The sequence below is a fragment of the Plodia interpunctella genome, chromosome 7, assembly GCF_027563975.2.
Source record: "Plodia interpunctella isolate USDA-ARS_2022_Savannah chromosome 7, ilPloInte3.2, whole genome shotgun sequence".
Taxonomy (NCBI): domain Eukaryota; kingdom Metazoa; phylum Arthropoda; class Insecta; order Lepidoptera; family Pyralidae; genus Plodia; species Plodia interpunctella.
The window spans coordinates 10240555-10268550 of record NC_071300.1 but is presented as its reverse complement, the minus strand read 5'-3'; the positions used below and the strand labels follow the sequence as shown (position 1 = coordinate 10268550).

The following is a 27996-nucleotide window of genomic DNA, read 5'->3' as shown; positions in this document are numbered from 1 at the left end:
TCACCATAAATGTTAGATTTACTCTTAATTAACAACATTCAAATGCAATGATTATTTTAATGAGTGACGTTGTGTCGTGTATCGCAAAATGTTATGTCCAGCTATTTCATTATGTATAATGTTTGTAAGTATTTTAGAAAATATTTTTATTTTTATGAAGCTTTTATTTAGTTTCACCTGTCCCGATGTTTACTTGTCTGTCTGTAATCAAATCTTGCAAGTTAAGTTAGATTTCTCCTACTTCCAGTTGTCATTCAGAGTTGATATTTCCCTCGTCGCTTCAGTTTCCATTATGATGTATTATTATGATAAGCATGAATTTCCACAGTATCATAATATATAAAGATTGACGAGAAAAAGTGCCTGTGAAGGTCTAATTTCTGAATAAATGATTAGAATTTGAATTTGTATCAACTTGTTTCAACAAAAGTTGAGTTAGGATTTCTTTAAATATCTCTCTGTTTGTAATATTAAACTTTATTATTCCAAGTAAATAATAATAATTAAAATGGCAAACTTCATGCATAAATGTATATTGTGATGTTATGTATACTCATGATTTTGCATACTTTTGTATTAGTAAAGGAGAATATTTTTTTATGAAATCTAAAAGGTATAATTATGTATTTTTCAGATCATGTTCTTTAGAGAAGTACTATCTTTTGAAGTAGTGCTATTGAATGGGTAAGTAGAAATGTCTAAGCATTTAAATTTACACATGTATGAACTATTAGTGAACAGTGACTGTATATAGGAAAATAATTATGAGACTATGTAATAGAAGCCAAAACCAAATTTTCAATAATTTTTCTGTCTGTTTGTTTCTTCCGCTACCATACCACGGCTAAACCGCTGTACCGATTGTGATGAAATCTGGTATGCATGTAGTTAAAGACTCTCGTTCAAACGTAGGCTACATTACATTTGTAATATTAGTGGACCTATACTTTTTTTTACAGATCGGTGACAATCGTGAACTTTGACAAAGCGTGTGAAAGTTGTGGGTGAGTACAAAATTTAGTAGAAGTTGTTAATGAAAATTACATTTTGTCTGTTCATATTTTTTTTTTCATAACCAACTTTATCAAAAAGGTCACTTTTTACGTTATTTATCATTTCAGATACAAGATCGTTATTTTTCATTTCAGATACAAGATAGGCGATCCAATAGGAACCGAGGTACCCATCTAACAATTAATTAAACGATTATTTTGGATTTTTCTGTACAACTTTTTTCAATTGTACTCAACATTTGTTTCAGGAAGATATATTCACAACATCTATCGCGACTACAAGTCGGGAAGTAAATTCGTAAGTACCTATAAATTTTACGTACATAATATAAAATTGGTTATATTTTATGATGATGCCATCATCACATTTTTATCAATTTATTTTACACTATCTGTTTATCGCGGCTTCGCCTACGTGAATTTAACGGAGCAGACACGATTTTCACGCAAACTTTCACATCCATTGTGAAAAAAAAAGGTTTGGACGGGGGCTTTTAACTACATACACACCAAATTTCTTCAAAATTGATCCAGCGGTTTAGCCGTCAAAGCGTAACCGACTTTCACGTTTGTAGTATTAGTAAATACGGATTAGTATGAATAATAGCGAAAACTCAAAAAAAAAATAACTTAACATATATGCCACACTAGATAAAGGGTTTGATTTGAAAGTAATTACAGTAGGTTTAATTCTATGTAGGTACGTCAGAAGGCCTGCCACGAAACACACCCACACGTAACATGTACTAACGTCAAAATGCTATCTCGTTTTCTCTCTTTTCCCCATATCGGGTACGCATCGTGTAAAAAGAGAGAGAACGCATTGACGCAATGGCGAGCTACGTGTTTCATGTTTCATGGTAGCCTTCCTGGTCTTCTCAACCTATCACCAGTTAACTATATAGGTAGATTGTTGTGTATATAAAATATATTCTTGGAATATATATCTCTTCTTCGTACAACAATGTATAATTACAAATGAAATACTTATTACAAAAAAATCTATCATATTGCAAATGTTTTATTTTTAGGTTAGGAGAAGTATTGGAAGCATTTTGTCCTTATATTGGGTAAGTATGTCATAAAGATTAATGCTAGTGACGGGCCATACATATCCATATTATTATCCTATAAAACTCATAATTGCGAAGGTTTGGATTATGTTCTTCTTCTTCTTTAATCACTCGAAAATCTATTGGACGCATCTCAAGGAAATTTTCTAGTAAAATAAATAATGACACTGAAAACAGCAGTGCATCTAACACTAAGGAAACAAACAAATAATTACATTAAGACCATAAAATTACGCTACCATAAATGGAAGATCTTTTCTTGTTATGTATGGCGATCGCGTCTCCGGTCGGTGGAATGTCGGAGGTTATTGCATCCTTGCGAGTATCGACATCGCGGTGCAGTGTTGTCTGTTCAACCATACGCGCCATCTATCCGTAGTATTCCAAAACATCAATTGCAAGCTCTGTTGGCCATGCTTTTGTGCTTGTGGCGCAATAAGTTGATTATAATATGCTCTTGAATTGTTGTGGCTTTTTAATACAAGGTTTCCTTATATTTAAGATATCACCGAAATGAAGATACTTCCAAAGCAAACTCAACAGCGGCTGAAATTTTAGTTGTTAGAGGACCTGAGGAGTCTTCTAAGCTAAAAAATGGTTCGAAACCTTTTAAAATAGAAACAAAATCGACTATAAATTATGAAACTTCTGAAGATAAAAATATAACTGACTCCGAAATTAAACCAGCTATTATACCTTTATTATATATTACAACGAATACAACAAACAAAATGATTGAATCGGAGCCAACGGACAAGAGTAAAGAAACTACTCCATACAAAATTGTCGATATTTCGTTCATTGTTCAAAATGCGACAGAATCAATAACTCCCGCTCTTGAATTAGCAAGTGAGAATGCAACCAAAAATAAAAATGGTACGGCAATACCAGATATTTTTCCTTCTGATACTGTAACAACAACTGTTGGTGAGACAATTACCACACGTATGGAAAAATCGTTAGGCATGAAACTCAAAGTAGTTGAAAACGTGACAGAATCGATGAATATTGAAAGTGATAGTGCATCAAGACATATTACTTTTCCGCCAGAAATTTCTCCAATATCCAAAAATTTTACAATATCTACAATATTACCTCATAGTGAGTCATCGACTAGGCCAATGGAAAGAACAACAAATACAAAACCGAAGTTTTTAATTGAAAATGTGACAGAGTTAATAACTCTAAAAATAGATACTAACATCACAAATGAAATCAAACTTGAATCTACTACAGAGATCTCAAAAAAGGAAGTTGCAATTTCAGAAGATAGTGACTCAAAAAGTTCAACAGGATATTATGATAAGGAAACATCAACAATAAAATTATTGTTTGAAACATTAAATACCGAATCTATTTTAGTGCTTCCTATAGATATGATCGATAAAACAAGTGTCAACCCTATCAACTCTAAAAATAAAGATATCATGGAAAATGTCACATCAACAACAATTTCTATTGATCCAACTACAAAAATTGAATCCAATGTACAAGAAGTTACAAAAAGTAAATATGATGCTACTATTGGAAATAAAGCAACTGTAACTCCAGTTATTGAATATATTGTAACAGTTTACGAAAATAATACTATTACTGAGTCTGATCATGATGTAGATCTAACAATTGATTACCTGTAAGTTGTACTTCATTTTTCTACTTAAAAGTTATGCTAATATTGATATTATTAATTAAAATGGGATATAATAAAAGTATTATATTAATAAGTGAAAAATGCACTGGTTGTTCCCGAAATCTAATTCAGTGGGGACGCGTGGTAAGTCAATTCAATTAAATTGATTCTTGGAGGCACTTTTAGATATTAAAATCAACATGGTATTTGAATGAATTAATAATTAGCTTCTCGTTTAAAAATATAAAGTTGATTAACATTATGTACACAGAAGCATAAACAGGGGGTTAGGTTTACATTTATGTGTAACTTGTAATAGAAAGAAAATGGCGACGAAATTTAGCTAGTTCGATTTGTTGTTGTTGCGTGTACATATTCTGATATTTTTACAGTATAAATTCAAATTCAAATTCAAAATTCTTTATTCAATTTAGGATGATATACATCACTTATTGACGTCAAAAAAATTACTTAAACTAAGTCTACTGCCGGCTTCCAAAGCGCAAGTGAAGAAGAAGCGGCGCAACAAACTTCACCGCAGCCTTTTCTCCAAGGACGTCAATTAACAAATATATTTATAGTTTAACAAACTTAATATTTTATTAACACTTATAAAACTTAATATATTATTAACTTATATATTTGTAGTTTAACAAACAATGCCACGGAGTCGACAAATATTACTGATGATGATGACTATGATGACGAGGACGGTGATAATGATGATACAGATGAAGCAAAAGAGTCAAGTAGCACCATCGCCAATGGAAGAATGATATAGTATGTACTAAAAATATTCTATTATGTAATATTAATATTCTATTATTAATATTAATATTCTATTATGTAATATTAATATTCTATTATTAATATTCTATTATGTAATATTAATATTCTATTATGTAATATTAATATTCTATTATTAATATTTATATATGGTTTTATTATATTTTTATTATTTTGTTTTTGTACTTATTGGGTGTAGTTTTAATAAAGTATACTTATTTAAGTTTTCATTGCTTGTTGTTACATGATGTTTCGTGTATTTCTTTTTTCTTCACTTTGCACGTTTATCTTACGCTATCTTACTTTGTGTGTTGAATTTTTTCCTTTCAAATACTTGGTTGACTGGAAGAAATCCCTTTCTGGGATAAGTCCGCCTTTGTACGCGTTCTTTCTTTATTTCACTGCTTTCTTTGTATGTGTTTTCTTCGTGCAATAAAGAGTTTACAAACAAACAAACATTAATCTCTAAAAATCTGTAAAACCATGTAAAATAATTCGGAAGGCTTCAACGAAATTCCAAAATAGTTTGCAAAATTATGGTGCTACCATGATACCAAAGCAAATTCTTTCTTTTTTTAACACGACGCGTGATGCACGCGCACATACACATGCTGTCTCTTTGTCCGATATCGTGTGATATGGGAAAAATAGATGCATTTGGATCATAGATAAAAGAAATTTACCCTTATTATAATATTTTTATCTATGATGTGGATGTTAGTAACGTGCTACGTGTAATATATTTCGTTGTAGACCCTAGGGTCAAAGTTGTCGTAGAACTTACTGTGTTTTGAGATATATCCGACCTTTTTTAATCCCGGGACAATAATAAAAATGTTATTAACATAGTTGAATATGAATAAATCTGTCTTTTTTTTTCAGCAAACACGACCCAAAATCAGTAGACGAGCGTCGGATAGTAATTGTAATTTTGTTTGTGTCGATCCTCCTGGCTATGATCGTGATATGGACTAGCAAAGTCCTTTATCGGAAACACAAAGGAGAGTATGGTGAGCAGTAAAGATAAATTGTTTGTCCCCGGGCATCGGTTGGTAAAGTAAGATCGTCTTTAGTTGAGAACTGTATTCGCTATTATAATAACCTAATATTCTGAATTCTTAACTTCTTAGTTTTGAAGATCTCAAGCATACATAGAGAGTTTTATACTATGTATTGATATGTAATCTTAACAACAAGAATGCTTGACCCATGCCTGGTTCATAACAAGATTAATTAAATTTGCATCATAATTACGTAGGTACATTTCGTACCTTTTGAAAATTAATAATAATTTAACGAATTTAATTAATCGAATTTATAAAATTACATATATTGTACATTGTAATATATCTTCATTTGTTAATTGACGTCTTTGAAGAAAAGGCTGTGGTGAAATTGGTAGTGCCTCTTCTTCTTTACCTGCTCTGTGGAAGTTAGCAGTAATCTTAGTTTTCAGTACATTTTGAACGTCAATAAGCGATGTTATATCATACTATGTTGAATAATTTTTAAGTTTAACTGAATTTATTAATATTCTTTTTTTTTCAGTTTTGCCTCGAAACGCGCGTAATGAAAACATCGAACTCGGAGATAATTCCATTTAATAAATACAATATTATGAAATTATTTTACAGAGATCGCAATTTGATAACACTTACAATTGATTTTAGTAAAGTAAATATATTTTCATTTAATAACCATTGGTATCCTTCTTAGCTTTCTTTTCCATTATAGCAGAGAATTTTATGTCTGGTATATTGTCATCTTTCGATGAAGTATTTTTATCTCCTGTAATAAATAACAATTAAGTACGTAAGTAGTAAGTATTATTAACAGTTAATAATAATGGATTTCCTGTTGTTCGTTGCTTGGACCTTTGAGTGGTGATTAGTGATTTAGTGATAATTATAATGATTTTGATATAAAATGGCTATGATGCCAAGGGAAAATTCAAGTATTCTTTCTCTGAAAGTATGGAAGTATTGTTATGGATATTTATCCATAACAATACTTCCATACTTTCAATTTCGTTCGTTTGTTCAATCATTTGATTGAACAAACGAACTAAATTACTTGCAGTTTTTATTTCGTCGAGTAGATCTACCATAGATAAAAGAAAAAATCTATGAGATCTAACTATGAATTGTAGAAATATTTCTTTTATAATTTTATAATTTAAATATTCCTCTTTGACGTTTCATTCCAACAAATATTATAAACGCAAAGGACATAGGCTACTAACTGTTGCGGACAAAATAAATTAATGCAAGCGGAGCCGGGGGTAAAAGCTAGAGTGAAATAAAGTAGCTTACTACCTGCCACAATGTAGCTCCCACCTGTGCAATGTTCTACTATAGATTTCCTTTTCCAAATCAAAATCGCTGTGATTATTGTCATTAGAGCCACAGCAGGAATCACGAAATAATATATCCAATTTAAAGATGATCTAAAAATATGATAAAATAATAAATATAGTTAAAAGGTACATTTTGTGGATCCAAAAAATATAAATATAATGACGACATTCGAATAAACAATTTTCTAAACCAAATTGCCATATAGGTGGAACATACTACTGCTATTATTTAATAGGCAGCTTATGGAATAAAATTAAGAACTTACATTTCTACAAATGATTCAGAGTTTACATTGGTCGAATTAGTTATTGATTTAAAATCACCAATGTTTTCATCTACATCAGTGTTCTCATCCCAATCAGTGAAATTACCACGAGGTAGATTATCTACAGAAATTCCTTCATCAGTTCTCTCTCTACTAATCAAATCAGTATTGTAAATGATTGTGGTTGTAAGATTCTGTTCTTCCTTATTACACATATCGACACAATATCCATCATAACACGTCTCAGAGCAAACGGGTTGACAGCGTCCATCTTTCATGCCATAACCTTCATTACATTTGCAATTATTAGGTGTTACACATGTTCCATTGTAGCAAGATTCACATTTCGGCATGCATGTAGATTTGATTAATTCAAATCCGTCATCGCACTGGCAGAAATCTGGACTGATGCAATTTCCGTTTTGACACCCTTTGGAGCAGACAGCTTTACATTTATTGTCGTCTGTCATCCAGTATCCAGGAAGACATTCACAGATTTCAGGTTCCACACATATACCATTGTTACAAGGTTCAGAACAAAGCGGCATACATGTACCATTTTCAAATTTATATCCTATTTCACATTCGCATGTATCAGGAGCGACACATGTTCCATTGTTACATGGAACGGTACATATTGGCATACATATATTTTCATTAATTAATTCCCATCCATCTCCGCATTGGCAGACGTCTGGGCCGATGCAGATTCCATTTCGACAGCTTTTTGAGCAAATTGGAGTACATTCATTGCCATCTATCATCGTGTATCCAGGATAGCATCCACATGTGTCAGGTTTTATGCAAGCGCCGTAGACGCAAGGCTCTGAACACACAGCCACGCAGGTTTCATTGTTAAATGTATATCCAGCAGGACATACGCATGTGTTAGGGGAGACGCAAACTCGCTCTCCGCAAGGGGGTTCGCATATTGGATCGCATTTTAGAATTTCTTCCATACGCGAGCTGTAATAATTAAACAGGGAATTAATTTTGATCGTCCCTATTTTTATGCATACAATTTTATGTCATAATTTATCATGGCACACTTTTACTTATCATAATAACAGTTATGCTCAATATTAATTTGGCATAATGTTTTAGGCACAATTTTTTTACGCATACGCAGGTATGCGTAAAAAAATTGTGCTTATAGTAGCTTAAGCATAACATTTTTAAGCATAATATTCTAAAGCATATTGGCGGCCGGCGCACCCTAACCTACTGCTACACTATAGCTTTATGCAAATTAAAGTTATGGTAAAATACATTCATTAGTCTAAACTATAATTATGCTTATTGAAAAGGTATGCCAAAAAACATGTATGTCAAAATATCATTATGTCAAAAAAATATATAACTCTAATATATAAAAAAAATATATAAATCTCTAACCTAACTCGTTATGCAAAATTATATTAGGATAAAAAAAATATGCCAAAAAAGGGATCCCCACTAAATGCGCTCAGAAGATTTTTGTTGTCTCATAGGCAATTATTACCTACAATTCTGACGCCGGACAAATAATGTGCTCCAGAGGGAGATGCTTTTGCTCCCAATATTTTCCCAGAAAGATTCAATCCTAAAATAGGGAGGCGTTTCAGAGAATTTCTGAAATACCTACCCGAGTCTAAACCTATCAGGGTGGAGAGGATTTGAAATGTTTTGACCAGGCCCATCTCTGTCCCGGATAATTAGGTTGATTTTCTCACGGACACTTAAAAATATCTCTGTGTTGTTTCTTGACAAACCCGACATGCGCGGCCCTATATGATACCGAAACTAGGACTTTGGTTTTAGCTTTGTCCCCGATCTCTGCATATTTTGAAGATATATTCGTAATATATCTCTATACTTACTCCAACTCTGTTGTTCCATTTTGCATATACCCTTTGCAGCATTCAACTTTCTTATATAGAACCTGAAAAAAAATGTGAACCAACAACTCATTTAAACTATGTTTACGAACTTGAACCTTAACCTTAAACTTACGAACCTGTGCAAATGCGCCAAACAATTATTTATCTATTGTGTTGTGTCTCGATTCTGCTTAGTTAACTTATACGTTTCCTGTCACCAGCTGTGGCTACTTTTTATACTCCTAGAACTTAGCATTAGCCAGCACATTCCAATTTATTATTAATTTGTTGCTAAAAATCTATACTAATATTATAAATACGAAAGTGTCTCTGTCACGCTTTCACGACTAAACGGTTAAACGACTAAATTTTAATGAAATTTCATTTAGTTTTATTTAATGACCAAGAGGTAAAAAAATAGGCTAGCGCAGGCGGAACCTCAAGCAACAACTAGTCTTTAATAAAATATAAACTGTAAACTTGTTTTTAAGCAAGTTCGCTTATCTACGGAATTATCGGTATGAATTGTTTATGATAGTCGTCACATTCAAGATTATCCAAAATCCTGAAATTTCAGCGAACGCGAAGTCTTGAGCTATACCTAGTCTATAATTATTTATATGAACTGAGGGTCCGGCTTAAAAAAATCATACCTACTGGCTTATTCACAAAATTGGAATGTTGACTAAATCCGAAGCGTATATTCGTAGAATTTCAACAAGTAAGCCCCGGGACAGTGATCAGGGGGCCCGATTCTCACGCAATCGAAGTATATCATCAATTTTCTCAATTTTTTTTCGATGATTTCAAGCAAATATACAGTAGGAAAATCGATGGATGATGCATTGAACTAAACTCTTTCAATTGTGATTTTTCGTAAATCAAGAAATCGTATTAAACCTTCTATAAAAAAAGGAGAAATTTGGTGAAATGTACTTCCATTGCATGAGAATCTAGCGGGCTGAGGATGGACTTCTTGAAGCACTATACTCGTAACTATGAATCATTACCCGTTGCTGTTCAATCCTCGTGCGGTATTCAGTTTTGGTCCTATAACAGTTAAAAAAACATTTTTCCTTTTTATATCGCACTATATACGGCGATGAGACTTCCTTTGTAACAGTTTTCCTGAAACGAATACAAACAAACTCTTTGTAAAATAATAGAAAAAATGCTTTTACTCTTCATATGTTTGCGAAGCATAGACCAGAAAAAGAAAAATTACCGGGGAATTGGGTATTGACTCTATTTTCTATTCAAATCTTTCAAGTAATTTTTGCAGGGGGAAGGTATTCGCACTATGGCGTGCACACATAAAAAACGTATCTGTAAACTATGATACCACACATGTAAACAAGAACAATTGATTAATCCATAATTTTCATTAAAAAAAAATCATTATTGTCTGATGGATCTAGGATTTCGGTCACGTATCTCGACGCCAGTTTAACATTTTTTATCCATTACAAAAAGTGCACAACGCCGCCAAAGAAGTTTTCACTTCAATAATTGAAGAAAAAGACGAGAAGTGAAATACTCCTAAACAAATAAATATTATCATACGTTACCATTCGTATCTGTGGCATAGTCCATTGTCTAAAGCTTTAGTTTCCACCACAGATGCGATGAAAATCACTAAACAGACTTCCAAAAGATACGCCATAGTTCCTTTTAAAAAACCACGGTTTAAATACAGATGCTGTTTGTGAAATGAACTATGGTTATTGTAGGCGCAACTTCAAAGTGCCATAGATAAATGTATCAGTAATTAAAAACAGAATCGAATTGCCGTTAAATATCTTCTAAATAAACAACTTTATAAAGGTACCAGGGTGCTTACCATACTTTCTTAACGCGATCCACTTTGCGACCTAAACTGATCTGAAGTGCAAATTCTTACAATCGAGTTAATTTTTTTGTAAGAATGCGATTCATTTTAAATTCCGAAATTGAACTGAGTTGTATTGGAATCGTCCTGTAAAAGTTGATGTTAGGCCTGCTGATATTTGTTACTTCAAAGTCTAAACGAAATCTATTGTGTACTATAATTTTGTACATAATTATTATTAATAATTAAATATTGATGAAAGGTTCTCAGCTTTGTAAGGAAAAAAGCGTTTCGGTGAAACTGTCAATCGCTCTTTGAGAACTGTTTGTTTTTCATTTGAATTACATTTGTGTCCATAACATGGAATTAGTTGGAGTACATATTAATTCCATGGTCCGTAACATAACAATGATATTTGACTTGATAATACATTTAATGTAATTTGTTTTTATTGCAGCATGTTCTTGAAATAAATGAAGTTTAAATTTTTTTAACATTAAATCCGTCGTTCCTTCTGTACATAGTCAGTCTATAATATTTATCATCATAATAATATTATCAGCTTCCGTTTATGCTTCAACACATGACGACGTACAATAAAAATATCTGATACTGCTTTTAAAACTTATTTTTTTGGTGACTCATTCCGCATAATATATATTTTCCGCATAATATATTTTTTCATTTTACAAACAATATGGGGATAGTAAATAGTGATGGTTTATGATCACATTCAAACATCCACGTTTGGATGCGAGTTAAGAAAATAACAAAAATGAAAAAAAAAAAAATGGTTGCCTGTAAAGTCGGTTTTACGGGCGAAGATTTTACGTGACAACGTCTTTTTACGCGCGCGGCAGACCGATCATAGTTGAGTGGGAGAGAGACGCAAGGCATTCGGCGGGCCTCTCTCTCGTTCGGTGACTCATCGTAACGTTACCGGGCGTTACACTTTTTCATAAGTGACTCCCAGCCGCAACCTAATTTAAGACGTTGTCACGTCAAAAAAAAACAAAATCGCTGGCTTGTATAACTAATGTTTATTAACAAAAACATAGTAAGTATTCATATCCTACAAACACTGCAGCAATAAAATACTTCTTAGAAACGTTATGTAGCTCGTTTTACACAGATTTGCCCTTTGACACCCTTGTCCTTGTAGTAGCCAGCGTTGCACAAGCAAAGTCTCGGTGCGGAGCATACTCCGTTGACACAACCTCCAGGGCACTCCGGCTGGCACCTGTAAATAGAGATATAGATACGTTATGTCTTCATTTCTCACGGGGTAGACAGCACCGAGGGTCACGAAAACCAAAGGCCACGTTTAGCTGTACAAACACGCTGCTTCTTCTGTAATAGTCGATTAATGTAAAGGGCTATAAACTTGAGATTCCATCCCATTTCTGATTTTCATTTTCTGAATCTCATCCACTAAAAAGTTTAGTTATAGTGTGGGTAAATAGTCCTTTTTGTATGCCTCAAAGATAATGCTCTTAACATTAAACCCTCTTGTAATTTACATAATACGTGAATTAAAGTTATAATAAGTCAATATTTTTTTTAAAATATGGGTACCTGAAAACAATTTATAGCCCAAATTAGACTAGCGCTAAAGGAAAAAGGACGAGGGACAATTTTTTTATGAAAATGAACAGTTCCTTTTTTGTAGGATGGTGACTATTCAGTTTGATTATAATTTTTGTCGATGACAATACGTGACGATATAGTTATATTCTCGCAAATGTTCGTGCTAGCTTCACAACAGATTTCAAAGACATGTGAACTTACACACTAGGATTCGTCTTATCAGGAATATATCCAGGGTTGCAGCTACACTGGTTTCCTTCCACACAATGTCCATTAATACAATACATTGAACACACCGGAACGCTTCGCTGATCATAACCTTGATCAGTATAGCGAGAACCGTGTTGATTGTGCGCTTCAGATGTCGAAGGATTATCCATTGAATTATAGTAAAAGTATGGCCTCTGATTGGTTCCGTATGATTCCTGATGCGAATTATAATTTCTTTGAGTCACACTCTCAGTTTCTCGTCTCGATGAATCATATGGTCTTTGATGTGACGAGTCATGTGTATTCTGGTTTCTTTCTTGATTTGTGTTTTGATTCCATCCATATTCAGTGTTATATTGGTTTGTATACATTTGCTTGTTTGCTTCAGATGTTGTAGGATTGCCCATTGAATTATAGTAAGAGTATGGCCTCTGATTGGTTCCGTATGATTCCTGATGCGAATTGTAACTTCTTTGAGTCACACTCTCAGTTTCTCGTCTCGGAGAATCATATGGTCTTTGATGTGACGAGTCATGTGTATTTTGATTCCTTCTATATTCATCATTATATTGACTTGTAGAACTCTGTGCACGGTCTACGTGTTGACTATATTGTGAATCATATGTACGTTGTGATTCGTTTGACTTTTGATTATAATATTCATTAGGTTGATGTGTTGAATCAGGATTTCCATATCCCTGATTTCTGTGATCGTAAGATTCATGCGGCCTATTAGTATCTTGAGATTCATAATTAAATCTTTGATTATAAGTGTCTTGTGATTGGGAGCCATAAGGATTATACAAATTCTGATGATCATCAGTATATTGATGATTCTGGTTCTGCTGATAATATGAGTCACGATCGACATAACTAAGATGTTGCTGGTAGTTGTCTACTCGATTTGATCGGACATTATTGGGCCGGACGTAATTTTGAGATTCGACAGAAGTTGTTGGCGATGAACAAAGATTTGGGCCAATGCATACAGAGTTATGTGGACAAGCCCTGAAAAATAAAATAATTTAAAGTTATTATAAATTTGTGTCTTATAAACGTGTTGACATGTGTTTAGAAAATTTCCAAGTTGATAAATAAAAATAACACACTGTTGGAAAAACACCAGAAATGTTTCCGAGATCTTATTAAAAACATTCGCAATTAACGAATTCTTTGGAGACTTCAGAAAGATCGCGTGTCGTATCTTGAAGCTTGTACAGCCAACGATACATTGCATTTGGTTAATGCTGAAACTTTTGGATGATAATACCTAAAGTAGAATGGCTTACGAATGACAGAGAGGCCTGGAGTTTCCCTGAGAGTCCCGCTCACAAGACCCTTCAGCTGTAGACTGGTAGCCGGGACGACATGAGCAAGTATTTGGTGCTGTGCAGGTACCTGGGAAGGAAATTCTCGAATCAAGTCGAAAATCGCTCAATCGGTTGAAGATATCTGCTTCGAAAATAATTTGCAAGACTACCCGAACAAACATAGTGACCTGTTGATGCAAGTTAAATTTTAATTAAATGATAAAATGTCTTACCTAGTCCAGCGCAATTGTATTTACATTTCGGTACACAACGTTGTCTGTCCGAGTCCCATTTGTATCCAAAATCGCATATACATTCATCTCTAGAGCAGTGTCCATTCTGACAACCCCGAGGGCATTTGAGGGCCCTCTCGGCACATACTCCAGGTGATTCCTCTTCGTAGTCTGGGTAACATTGACACTTATCTGGGGCAACGCAGTAAGAGTTGACACAACCCTTGGAGCAGATTGGGTCGCAGACGTTTGGGTCATAGCGGTTCGGGGTGTACCCACGACAGCAACTACGAACTGTATTGTATTCTGGTTGTTGCTGGAAAATTATATCTCAATTGTTTAAGATATTCAGAACTGGCGGCTTCTTTTGGCTTCGCTCTTTGGGAACACTATATGCTATATTTTTTATAAAAAATAAATTTTGAACATGATATTATAGCCGGCCGCCTGCCTGACGTATGCTCCTTTGGAATGCTAGTGTTACCTAGGTTGTGTCCCTTAGTCGCCTCGAACGACATCAATTTAAAATTATAGGGCGTAACCACACGTCACTTTTATTCTGTTCCTCTATTGCTAAATATGTAGTATAATTATACTGTTAATAATAAAAAATAATGAAATACTCACTCCTCCGTTTGATTTATTTCTGTGAAAAATAAATGAATTCTTTATTAAAATGTGTAAAGTAATTTATGTTGCAATTATAATGGTCGCCTCAACGAAGAAAAATAAAATTTACAATAAAACAATTATTTTCAAATAAAAAAATAATGATCACAACAGAAAATTATGATTTTCCCTGAAGGAAATCCGGTAAGATCTTTAGTACCTATTCGTTATCTAAGTTTAAAATGTTGATGTTTTAGCGATGGCGATCAACTTCATTTCCCTTACTGGAACAATTCTTTAAACTTTCAAGTTTTGCCATTGAATAGTAAAATTTAATAGATAATTAATTAAAATGACAATAAAACTCACGGCATATATGTGTAACACACGCCTATTTCATCGACTTTATTGGGAATAAATGTCTCGGTTTCGGGTCTAGTGTAGGGGCTGTAACAAAAATTGCATTAATATCTCAATTTAATGGATAATTTCACTAAATCGTCATCGTCGTCAGGATGCCGAGGGCTAGATCTTGATGTAGTGTGTGACTGAGTAGTCTGTGTGATCTATATAGAACGGTACACATCGTCAAATTACAATGTTTACATGAGACAATACTGAGGGCGTGTGCCGTACTCTGTCACACACTACATACTACTATTTGTAGTATGTCACACATACTATTTGTAGTATACCACATTCCACATTTTCTTTCACTCCCAGACCAGCAAGGGAATATTAGCTTACTTAACGTGACCTTTTGAAAATCTCAACTTACTCAGGTTCAGGAGTGGACCACGTAGGTCCGCCTTTCACGGAATTTCCCGGAGTATACCCATGCACGCAGACTGATACAGCCCACAAAATAAACAAGCGCTTCATATTGACCTGAAAATACAAAGTTTATTGGCTGAGTCAATCCATTCTTTTACGTTTTAACGCGTCAATATTAATATTTGGAGATATTAAATACTAGCGGCTCGCCCCGGATTCGCTCGGCTAAAACCATAATAAAAAGTAAGCTTATGTTACTCGTGAAAGTTTCGCCTATCTCTGTGCCAAATTTCATCAAAATCGGCCTAGTAGTTTTTGAGTTTATTAATTACAAACATTACCTTATTTATTAAATTAGTATGCATAACTCAATTTCGAATAAAATATCGCTTGACCCAAATAGCCTTTCAATTGTCGATAGATATAATGATTTGATGTCACTAGAATAAGTAGACTACTAAGTACTAGCAACGCCCAAGCTGTTAGCTGTAACATTACTAATTTTTAACCCCCGGCGACAGAAAGAGAAATTCATCTCGGAAAATAACTGGACCCGTATGAAATTCACGCTGGCGGAGCCGCCGGCAAAAACAGTCTTCAATTTCTGTAATACTCTTCCGTAGAGTATGAAATAGCGCACAGCCAAAACTATTAGATTATCCTTGAGGTTAATGGAGATTTTCCGAAATTCTCATACAAATTGGGAAAAATTATATTATTACACGCACATAAATAACGAGCAAAAGCGAGTGTAACATAAATATGCATTTAATTTTAGCACTTACGTTGTTACGGTTACAAGATGTTGATATTGACAAGTGCAGGTTTATACTGACATCTGACTTCTCATATCTTCGTGTATAAGTAACAGTTGACTTAAATTGTTTGATATCGATAATATAAAACTGAAGGTTCCATATAACAAATCGTAAACATATGTACAAATTCTGATAGATATAATATAGTTTATGTTTCACCAAATTCGATGAAATAAAATAAATAAATAAAGATAGAAAGAGAAAGAAAGAAAACATTTATTTGCCAAAAACATGAGTACAAATAGTCAAAATGAATTAGACCTACACGTTTTACCGAATATAGGTATGCAAATATAATTAAATAAAGAGGAGCATGCTATCCACTACAAATCCAAAACAAAAAAAGATTTATAATGTACTTATACTAGCCCTAAATTCTATCCGAGTCTATCATTAAAATAAAGTAATTAAACCTGACGTGAAATTATTTTTAACAATAATATTTTATTTACTTGAGATCCGTAGTAATTAATATTATACTATGTTACTCCTGAAAGACTAGTATAACTCTGTGTCATATTTCCTCAAAATCAGTTCATAGATTATTCGTCAAACATACATCAGTATTACTTAATGGTTCTTATAATATTATAACTGACCCTAAATTCTGTTTTTGTTTCTACTGCGACGCTGATAAATGCTATCCAATTTATGTATTTTTAATTATCTTTTCACAGAATTAATAAGTTGAGATACACTATATTTGTCATAATAGGTATTATAGTGTTGTATGTAAACTGCCTGCGCGTCTTCTTCTTTGCGTATTGATGGCAAAGCTTGTGAAGCATTTTGAAATAATTTCTTGCAAAAACCTAGCCACTTCTATCTTTTTATCAGACATCTAGACCCTCAGTCAGGAAAGTCACCTGACTATCTAAAAAATAATAGGTATAGTTCCTTTAGATGTTCCTGAAGTGTCGATTGTTGAAACGACGGTTTTTTTTTCAGTTTCCAGTTCTAGATTATTCTTCTATTAGAGTAACAAGATAAGATTACTTGACGGCAAAAAAATATTGACGAATTTCAAAGCGCAGCCTTTAAAAGACTTCAATCAACGAATGTGGTGAAAATTTTTAATACTATTATTTTCTTCTGCTTGTTTGTAGCATGTGGTTCCTCCTGTGAATGTTGTAGAAGCTGGTGGTAGCTGACAGGCAACAATAGGTTTCCTAAGGTGGGTTAATCCAGGCAGTTGTAAAATCGCTGTAAATAAACTTTTCATTTTTACCTTGAACCCTTTGTGGTCGGGAACACGCGATTATGAGAAAAAGAGGGAGACTGTAAAAGAGATTAAAAAAGAAAACTATCACTTAATATTATTTAATCACATCACAAATAATTAAACCTAAATACAACTCAGTAAAGCAAGATCCACAATTCACATGAACCACAAACCGTTCTAGACATATTTCGCATTTATATTCGTTTGACGCAGACTGCCATTCCTTTAACACTAGTGTCTTTGTAGTAGCCAACATTGCACAGGCAAAAATGAGGGCCAGAACATACTCCGTTCGGGCAGCCTCCAGGGCAATACGGCTTGCACCTTGAAATAAAAACAAAACATTATCGCGAAATAAAAGAAAGTTTATGGACTAAATATGATTCTTTGGTCTGCTCTAAAATAATACCACTCCATATCCTACCATGGATGATGGTATAAGGCGACTAAAGAGCACCTTGCATAACAAGGCATTAATAACATTACCAGCTTGACGCAGGCGGCAGGTCTTAAAATCGCAGCCGAATCTTCAAAGTTATAAGGTATTTTTTACACTGACCTAACAACAACCTAACATGCGAGGAGAGAGGGGTAATTCATTCTATTTATAAAAAAGTAATAACTTACGTATTTGGGTCTGATCTGTCCATTAAGTATCCAGGTTTGCACCTGCACTGGTTACCTTCTACACAGTAACTGTTGATACAAGGCTTAGAACATACTGGTACGATATTTACTTGTTGATCTATATCGAAGGTGTGGTTTCCTTGTACATTCGTATGAGAACTGTTTGCAGTCCGATTAACAACTTGGTTAGATACTTCGGGCGTTTGTCTTGGATTTTCTATAGAATACAATGGATGGCTTTGATTTGGACTGTAAGTTTCCCATCGTGAATCGTAATTCCCGACATTTGTGGAATTTTGAATTTCTCGTCTTGAAGATATATATGATTCTTGTTGTGAAGAGCTATTTGCAAAATTTCTTTGATGATTTCTCGAGTTTCGATGTAGTTCCTGATGTAAATTAAATTTTCTTTCATTTGCGGTGTTTTGAATTTCCCGTTTAGAAGAATCATATGCTTCATGATGAATATCTTGATTTGAGCCTGGATAGGTCTGGTGTTGAGATAAAGAGAGTTGGGTATCGTGGTTGAAATATCCATAATTACTTTGCGTATATTCATTGTCGTACTGATGGTCATGATGCTGAGATGCATCATATGATCTTTGATTAGATTCGTGCTGTGTCAAATCAATAGTTTCCAGATTTCGGAAGTCGTGTAATTCTTGTTGTGCGTTATTGTCGTCTTGTCGAAAATATAACCCTTGATTGGAAGAACCATGTGAATCTGATTCATATCGATTTATGGACTCCATAGAATTATTTTGATGACGGCCTCTAGTGTCCGATCCTTGGTAATATGGATAAATATTTGAATTTGGATATGTGTTCATATGAAAAGAATTGTTTGATGATGTTTGTCCATTGGTTTGAACTTGACCAGGTTTTTTGTCATTTTCAGTCTCTATGTCTCCTCTACCACGATGAAGGTTTTCAGGTGTATTTTGGAAACCTGGATATAAGTTTATCGGATATTGATTTGATTCTTGACCTGGTGCGGGATTAGTGTTGTTTGGCAATTTGCCTTGTAAATTTTGTCCTTCTGGATAGGTCAATGGTCTTTGATAGGTGTGAAAGCTATTATCAGGACGTTGTTGTATTTGACTGGTCTGATCTTGGTCTGCTGAAAGATCATGTGATCTATTTGATAGATTACGTGAATAGTAGTTTTCATTATTATTCCCTGAATATTGACTACGCGGACCTTGTGGGTAGTTCGGGTTGTAAGGACTAAGATTCTGGCTTAAATTTGTGTGTGGATATGATGAATGATTAATATTTTCTGCGTATAGTGGCACGACGATAAATGGTGTATCGTTGTGCTGTGAAGAATGATCAGCAACATGGGATTGGCAAGAACTGAAAAAAATATACGATAATCATCTTCAGATTTCTGACTAGATTATAATTTAAGTCATGTTAGATTAACATGGTATAATTTGTTTAACTGGTCCTTGTTTATTTATAAATAGTGAGCATAGTTTCTGAGGTAATGTTTTTGATAAAAAAGTGTATCACTAAGAATATTTAAGTTTCGATAATCTCAAAAAACTGTTACTGAAGAGGTAGAATTAAATTTTGAAGTAGTCGTTCAAAAAATAAGCTTATCATAACTTACGAAGCACAATACGGTACACATTTTCCATGAGTGTCTTTGATATATCCATTGCGACAACTGCATCTGTTAGGGGCAGTACATTCTTCCCCGTCCTTGCAGTACTGACAGACTGGCTTGCAAGATCCTTGTGAAGCAGAGTGGTACCCTGGCTCGCAGGAACAGGTGTTTGGTGCCGTGCAATTTCCTGGAAAATGTCAAGAATATTGGCTGGATACATGCGGTAGGTGAACCTTACTCGTAAATGTGATTCTAGGTGTAATTTTACTAGCTGTGTTTGTATTAATATTATAATTGTGAAAACCTGTCTATATTTCTGTCTGTTATGTTTCTGTGTGTTTTTATAATTTGAAATAGATATAGTTAATGACTGGAGGTTAAACAAAGGCTGCAGGGGGCGAAGCTACATGCAACAAACAGCCAGATGTTTATAAATAATTAATTACATAATCACATGTAATACCTGAGCTACCACAGTTGTTCTTACAACACGGCGTCCATTAAAATTTAAATAAAAATTCTTTATTCAAGTTAGGATAATATATATCAAATATTAACTTTACTATAGTCTTTAAACTAAGTCTATTCCTGACTGCTGATATAACAAACTTCACCGCAGCCTTTTCTCAAAAGACCAAGGAGTTATGATTACGACCATTTTGACAGCACATTAGTGCACATCCATGCATATTTCGTACTGGGTTCTAATAAAGAATCTGTTATATTTCTGTTTATGTGATTATAGCAGCCGATTCAACGGTTTCTTCATTTATATATGTACATTAAAGGGTGCAAAAAATACTCACCAATATTACCGCAGTTATTGTCACAGATTGGCTTACAGTATTTGCTTTCTGAATCCAACTTATACCCAGAATCGCAGACACATGCTCGACCAACACAATGTCCGTTCTGGCAACCAATAGGACAGGTCGCTGTGCAAACACCATTGGCATTTTTGACAAAATCAGGGTAGCACTGGCAAGTCTCTGGGGCTACGCAGAGGGAATTGACACAGCCTTTGGAGCAGACTGGGTCGCAGACCATGTAATCGTGGATGTTTCTAGTGAAGCCATGACAGCAGGCCCGGATGAGAGAAACCGCTGGATTTGACTGAAAAATTGCAGGATTATTAGTACTGGAACACATAGATGACAGGGATTAATAGTAAATCCAATATATACAGTAATATATTATTATTCTGTAGTCAGAAACCGCACAACTGAAACTACAGAAAGGTCAAGGCCCAGAAGAAGTGAAAATTATTTGACAAATATGAGTGATGTGATGTGACTTTCGTAGAATGTTGCAATTTGGTGTATAGTTTGGGGGACTTTAACATTTCCCAAATCACTCTAGTGAATGGGGAAAAACGAGAATTTACTCGAGTACAAAATCACTAGAATAAACTTTCAGTTTGTATCATTTTTTTTTAGAATTTATTTTTTCTTCTAAGTCTTATTTGGCTGTCCATAATGTTTTACTTGGTACAAACAGATAAAGTTGGAAACTTTTGAAAATGACCATTCCTAATAGCAGGAATTTCAAGAAATGTAACATTGATACGAAGACATATATAAAAGAAATACTTATATATTAATTGTATCTATGTACGAAGATATATTAATACTTACTCCGTTACCTGGTGGCACATTTTTCGGATCGCTTACTAACTCGGCTGTTCTGTAAGAAATATTTTTCTTAAAGAATCCTTTTTTCTGGTGTTTAAAAAGTTACTATGCTTTTTACGAAATAGAGCAAGTATACAAAATAAAACCTTTCGAATCATTTTTTTTCCCGAAAATAAGCCACTTCAATAGCTTTATTTGTGGCTCTGGTGTCATATTAAGTTATATTACCTACTAGCCGCGCCCCGGGCTTCGCTCCCGTGGGAATTTCGTAATAAAAAGTACCCTATATATTATTCTAGGTCATATTCCACTCGTGTACCAAATGTCATAAAAATCTGTGAAAGGGTAACAAATATACATATACACATCGCCACAAACTTTCACTTTTATAATATAAGATATCTATTGTTAAGCCTCATTTGCACCAGTCAACTTTGACGTTAAGTTTAACCTACGCCCTATTAATCTGCGGCGGCCGCGCAGATTAAGGTTATTGTTAAAGTTGATCGGTGCAACCGACACTTAATCTTAAAAATCAAATCAAATCATTTATTCAGAAATTAGGCCTTCACAGGCACGTTTTCACGTCAAATTCTAAATTAATAGTAACGTATAGTAATTCATATTCATTTATAATTATGATTCTTAATTACTAGTTTCAGAACGTCAAACTTTTTATACGCCCAATTGAACGAAAGATATACGTACTTTAATTAAAAAAAAAATCTCCATAATATTAATTCTTAGAAATGGAGCAAGAAGCATTAATAACAAAAACGCGTTGATCAATCGGCTTATTTTCTACAGCGTACGTAGATACGCCTACGTACAATCTACAGCTATTCCCGCCCCTACCAATGCAATCCATTCCAACTTGACATGAGGTCGACTGTACTATGTTAGTATTTGAACTATAGTGTGATGTCACCACAGTTAGTTTTTATTTATTTGCATTCGTGTGTTGTAACATAGTATGTTTAATATTATCAATACAATCTTTACACAAAAACAAACAATGATAGTAAGTAGACACTTAATAAAAAGGTAGTTTGACTGTATCTAGTACTAGACTGAATGCTAGTAGTTTGTAGCTTTGATAAATATTATTCAATTTATTTAATGACGTGAAATATGCCTGTGAACGTCTATTTTCTAAATGCTTTGACCTGAAATGAAAATTACATCCATTCACATTTTCACATCAATAAATCTGTCATCAATTCATTAATTTCTGATAAAATATCACATATAATCCCACAGATAAAATAACGGATAGATAAGTGTTTAATAGCGCCAACTCTATCCAACACGATTTTAATGTTATCTGTTAGCTACTCGTATCAAATACTTTATCAGCGAGCTGTGAAACAGGCCCTTAAACCAGTTTGAAATAAAATATTGCCAAGTACTTACGGAACTTCTATATAACACACTCCTATATCCACTTCGGTGTGTTTCGAGACATTGTGTTGTCTAGTATTGTAAAACCTGAAAGAAGAATGTTATATTTTTTTAAAATTATCACCGTTAAATGCGTTTTGAGCATTTGTATGCTTGTATTTCACTCAATATCTCTATTTTGTTATTTAAATGCAGTTAGGAGAGCAAATAGGAGAGGAAGAATTGATACGGCACGGGGTTGTGACGTCACGAAGCTTTGGATCACCGTAAAGAATAAAGCTGTGATTTTACAACCGAGCGTCTGCTTGAATTCAATCCTCCTTGAGAATGGTATTGTTGTTTGGCAGCTGAGAAGACTGCGTGTTTTTTAATCATCTCGTATTTAAATTTATTCTACACATTCCTCTTCTTCTTCTTCATAGTCGTATTCCTCATGGCTGAGGGTCGTGATCATTACGTGGAATTAAACACACACAACAACTTTCTTGGCATTAGTAATGGAGTGGTTTGCCATTGCCTTCTCCATTTCACACACAAGTTAATAATAAACCAGTGTGCAGGTTTCCTCACGATGATTTTCCTCACGATGAAAACAAACTATACATGAGTCAGATTGGTATACAAACTCATGTGGCATGAGTAGGATTCGAACCTGGGACCTTTCGATCCACGGCGTCTTAACCATTAGTCTTAACACCGCCACCGCTTCATCACACACACTATATCAATTTTTGTTCCCGCCGTAAGATCCAAACTCCATTGCTACGTTGCGTCCTGCAGCTCCGTTGTTTTCCATAGGTTTTGACACTGATGTCGAATCATCATTAAATTCTTGCGTTGTCCATTGACGGATATCAAAACGACTGGGAAATTTGCCATTTGAACTCACCTGCCAATATTCTCGCCTCCTTTATAGATGTACCTGGAGGGACTCCCCTTCACAGACAGTGATTTCGATATCTGGACATCACCGGTGTCATGGCCACGGGTGCAAGCTGCTATAGCCCACAGGATTAACAGGCTTTTCATAGTAGCCTACGAATTAGAAGAATACAAATCAAACACTGCATAGTATAAAAAAAGGCTATAGTATAAATGTTATGTATGATAATCGACAGCCAGCCATCTGGGAATGATATTGTTACCTATCAAGGGTACAGTCGTTGCGTACGACATCTACGAGAGGATATAGTGGTGCTATTCTAGGGGGGAACCACACGCCATGGTGCACAACTCCTAAGGCTAGGCTGGATAACAAAAACTTGGCTCACCGCCACTACACGAGCTGTTGATGCAAACACACACAGATTGCCACTGCGACCTATTATTGAACTGAACGTCTGTTTGTCAATTACTTGAGTATGTGTTTATAATATCATTTTATATAAAAGGTTCCGTATAAAATTTACGACTTGTTCCACTGGAACAACAAGTAAATTAGTTTTTTACAAAAAAGTTTTAATCGTTGTCAGAGAGATCTTATTGCATTCAATGTGTGACAAAATCATGGCTGTGCACCGTTGAGGAGTTCCCACGTCTGGAGCCGTTTCTGAGTGCATAATCAAAGCATACTTATCATAATAATATATTGTCATCCAAACTAAACGTGTGAATACAATTTCAGCTTAATTGGTTGAAGATATCTGCTTCAAACTTGAGTTGCAAGATTCCATCTGAGACATAGAGACATAGCGTCATATAAGTTAAGTAAAATCTTTTAAAAATAACCATGTTTTAACCACGAAAAGTACCTGCAAATGATAATACAACTTTTATTTTATTTATTCATTCAAATTTTGACATTTTTAATAATGATGTAAATTCGTCCTCCTAATTTTTTTTATATATATAAGACCTATATTTGTTAATTGACGTCCTTGGAGAAAAGGCTGCGGTGAAGTTTGTTGCGCCGCTTCTTCTTTACCTGCGCTTTAGAAGCCGGCAGTAGACTTAGTTTAAGTAATTTTTTCAATAAGTGATGTATATCACCCTAAATTAAATAAAGAATTTTGAATTTGAATGAAATGCCATTTCCTCATGTACTATTGCCATATCAAAAAAAAAACTCACCCCCAAAAAATGTCCCTTTTACATGTTTTTGTAATACAGTTAAATAAATTATAACAATCAAAAAAAGAAGGAATTTTACGTAATATTCATTTGTATGTAGGTATATTATATATTATTTGTATCTATTTATTATAGTTTATATATTATATATATATATATATATATATATATATATATATATATATATATATATATATATATATATATATATATATATATATATATATATATATATATATATATATATATATATATATATATATATATATATATATATATATATATGAAGTTCATACTAATATTTTGTGAATTAAGTTTTATCATTTGTATCGTATCATAATATCGTATTTACCTTGTGACATAAATACCGATGGATATTTTCCTCATTGATGAATATAAAAAATCTTCAAGGTTTTTCGATATAGTAAAGTGACTCCTAATTCCGCTAACCGATGTTGTCATCGCTGGTGAGATAAGATCTATTTCATTTGCATATTTATGGACAATCGAATGTGCGAACAAAATATAAACAAATTGCTCCAAAACCATTATGTAAAGATATTCATTTTCAAACATAAGGATTACATGATAAGACACTCGATGAAACGACATTTGTAAGAAACAAAAACAAAAAGGCAAGGTGCATAAATGTTACGCCGGCCGGAAGGCTTACTATGAAACATACAAAAACGCAGCATATTATACTAACGTCCCTATGTTGTCTCTTTAACCCATATCGTGTACGCGTCGTGTAAAAAAAGAGCGAAGGTGTAGACGCAATGACGTGCAACGTGTTTCATGTTTCATGGCAACTCCCCAGGTAGCCGAACTTGGCGGATTGCTGGTTTTACATTGCGGTAAATAAAAGCATTCATATAAACTACGCACTGGTCTCTGTCGGGTTAAGTGATAGGTCTAGATTTGATACATGAGGCGCGAATGCAACCTACACGCGATAGGTATGGCGCATGAAATACAGCGTTGTTCAAGACAGTGAAAAATAACGAATGTGATGTTTAGTCTAATGCCGTAAAGATGTTTTTAGAATGCTGTTTATGATGAATTGTATTTTTTTTTAAATCTTAATTTTCTTTTTTGGTTATTGTGTGTGTGTCTGTAGTTTTTTGAATAAACTTATTTCAATTCTATTCTATTCTAATGCTTATTCGTCATGTATTAGCTACCACAGAAAGAATTTCTTATATCAGACTGATATGAGTGCGTTCAAATAAACAAATCAGCTCTCTGTCTTTCATTTTAGTATTTTCTCCTGGATTCTTCCCTAACCACAGAGTGTTGGAGCCTAGGATCCACTATAAAAATACCTATAGATTTGGAGGATTGTATATGCGATATGCTTAAAGTAATATGTTTCAATCGTTAAACCTTGTTATATACTTACTTAGATGATTCAAGTACTTACTTGATTAAGTACTTATTTGATTGTTTGATTTATGATATATACTAGTTGTTCGCCGCGAACTTAGACCTATGTAACACAAACACAAACAAAATACAATAAATGTTTGATGAGTTTTTACAAAATTTTGAATATTTCAAAAACGACTTAACCGATTTTGTTGCCCCACGAACTTATAAATTCTGTTGGCAGATCCTGCATACCTTTTAAATGTCGTCAAAATCGGACCAACGGTTCGAAAGTTATCGCGTTATAAACATATATATATATATATATATATATATATATATATACAAAAAATACATATATATATATATATATATATTTTCCCAATATATATATATATATATGTATATATACATATATATATATATGTATTTTTTTCCCAAGTTGAATTGTAGATTGGAAATGATAATCATTTCCACGCAGGCATGGGACCATATCTGTTTCGACGAAATACTTTGAATATTTGAATATAAAAATTTTTTTATAACGAAATTTAGATATAACTAAATCTTAGTTATAATTTCCTGCTTATTACATTTGGTTGTTTATAAGTGACATGACGTCAGCTTAGACTATTAGTCATTCATTCAAGTTCAAGTCACCATCTCGTCTTGGATCGCTTTGTCATAAGTATTATTTATCAATAAGTCTAAAATTGATGATATAATCTCATTGTATGTTTATGTATTTAAGTTATCTACATGTATAATGTTTTCTGAAAGAAACCACACCTTGACAATCATTTCATTGCGGAGAAGCACTTAAATTGCGTCGAAATAATAAATAAAACATAAATGTTTTACTAAAGTAAAAAGATCACTTCATCAGTTGAATCCCAACTAAAAACATATACTCGTAACATTATTTACTATTTACCAGTGGAAACGAAGTCATCGATGAATGTGAAAATAAATATTCTTCAAATTTCAATTCAGATCAGAATGCATTTTTCGTCGAATTAGTAATTCCTTATCCGGAAACACGCGAAGATTTTGGCATATGCCAATTATGGTACAGTTAACAGCACATCAACCTGCCCAAATTCATTGCAAACTAACCGCTATTACCGCGCCATAGAGGTCTCTGACTAGTCCATAGAGGCAGGGCAACTTGATGTGATGACCTACAGTACTACTAGAAAATTATGAAATCTCTGTCTACGCGCATACGCGGAGAAAAAAATTATATACATAAATTTATATTTAAAAAATGGTAAGCCCTTCTGGCATAATAGGGACCAACACTGTTTGTATGAGTTTCTTTCGGAATTTCTTTTCAGCAGTGGTCGTTCCGAAATGTTAGTAGTAGCTTTGGTAAACATCATTTAATTTAGAATTAAATTTACGTGAAAAGTGCCTAATTTCAGAATAAATTATTTGATTTTGAGTTCACGCCTGCGCAATGTTTCTTTTCTACAAAACAAATTCTGTCATCCACCATTTTTAGCCGTTGTTACCTTTAAATATATTTGCTCGTATAATTATTTATAATATATACTTAGACGAGATCTTACATCTCAGACAGTGCACACTTCTATATACGTTATTATAAAACGGTAATCGAAACCCTGATCTCGATCTTGACCTTAACAATCAAAGCTGATTATACTATCTCAATGTGTATTAGGAGACTATACGATAGACGATGTATCTAAA

At 33.7% G+C, this 27996-nt stretch overlaps 2 protein-coding genes across 3 annotated transcripts; one reads left to right on the top strand and one right to left on the bottom strand.

The window, feature by feature from the left end:
• Positions 1-6: 6 nt before the first annotated feature.
• LOC128671146 (uncharacterized protein DDB_G0290587-like) lies at positions 7-6200 on the top strand. 2 transcript variants are annotated; one of them, XM_053747376.1, is made up of 10 exons: positions 7-124; positions 635-684; positions 960-1004; positions 1149-1179; positions 1262-1311; positions 2045-2083; positions 2589-3719; positions 4365-4496; positions 5385-5512; positions 6051-6200. In XM_053747376.1, the coding sequence occupies exons 1-10, from the start codon at positions 89-91 to the stop codon at positions 6104-6106; spliced, it is 1698 nt and encodes a 565-aa protein (XP_053603351.1). In that variant the 5' UTR covers positions 7-88; the 3' UTR covers positions 6107-6200. The 2 variants fall into 2 exon arrangements, with proteins under 2 accessions (XP_053603351.1, XP_053603352.1); XM_053747377.1 differs by lacking the exon at positions 4365-4496.
• Positions 6087-24183, bottom strand: LOC128671428 (uncharacterized). Its single transcript, XM_064436066.1, has 22 exons — positions 24117-24183; positions 23735-23880; positions 22858-22932; positions 21448-21496; positions 20620-20926; positions 19817-20000; positions 18202-19557; positions 16263-16563; positions 15539-15648; positions 15130-15207; positions 14779-14797; positions 14152-14467; positions 13898-14006; positions 12600-13616; positions 11931-12051; positions 10824-10864; positions 10552-10719; positions 9994-10111; positions 8984-9045; positions 7125-8090; positions 6818-6948; positions 6087-6290 (listed from the first exon to the last, which is right to left on the bottom strand). The coding sequence occupies exons 2-22, from the start codon at positions 23872-23874 to the stop codon at positions 6193-6195; spliced, it is 5766 nt and encodes a 1921-aa protein (XP_064292136.1). The 5' UTR covers positions 23875-23880; positions 24117-24183; the 3' UTR covers positions 6087-6192.
• Between the last annotated feature and the right edge of the window lie 3813 nt (positions 24184-27996).

What these genes read in the sequence shown, in the direction of transcription:
- LOC128671146 (XM_053747376.1), top strand. Translation starts at nt 89, where the DNA reads ATGTTATGTCCAGCTATTTCATTATGTATAATGTTT. An exon ending in GAAGTAGTGCTATTGAATGG is followed by an intron (nt 685 to 959) that starts GTAAGTAGAAAT and finishes TTTTTTTTACAG; the next exon opens with ATCGGTGACAATCGTGAACT. An exon ending in GATCTAACAATTGATTACCT is followed by an intron (nt 3,720 to 4,364) that starts GTAAGTTGTACT and finishes ATATATTTGTAG; the next exon opens with TTTAACAAACAATGCCACGG.
- LOC128671428 (XM_064436066.1), bottom strand. Translation starts at nt 23,874, where the DNA reads ATGAAAAGCCTGTTAATCCTGTGGGCTATAGCAGCTTGCACCCGTGGC. An exon ending in TGTGTACCGTATTGTGCTTC is followed by an intron (nt 19,558 to 19,816) that starts GTAAGTTATGAT and finishes TATTTTTTTCAG; the next exon opens with TTCTTGCCAATCCCATGTTG. An exon ending in CTATGCCACAGATACGAATG is followed by an intron (nt 10,112 to 10,551) that starts GTAACGTATGAT and finishes TATTCGTTTCAG; the next exon opens with GAAAACTGTTACAAAGGAAG.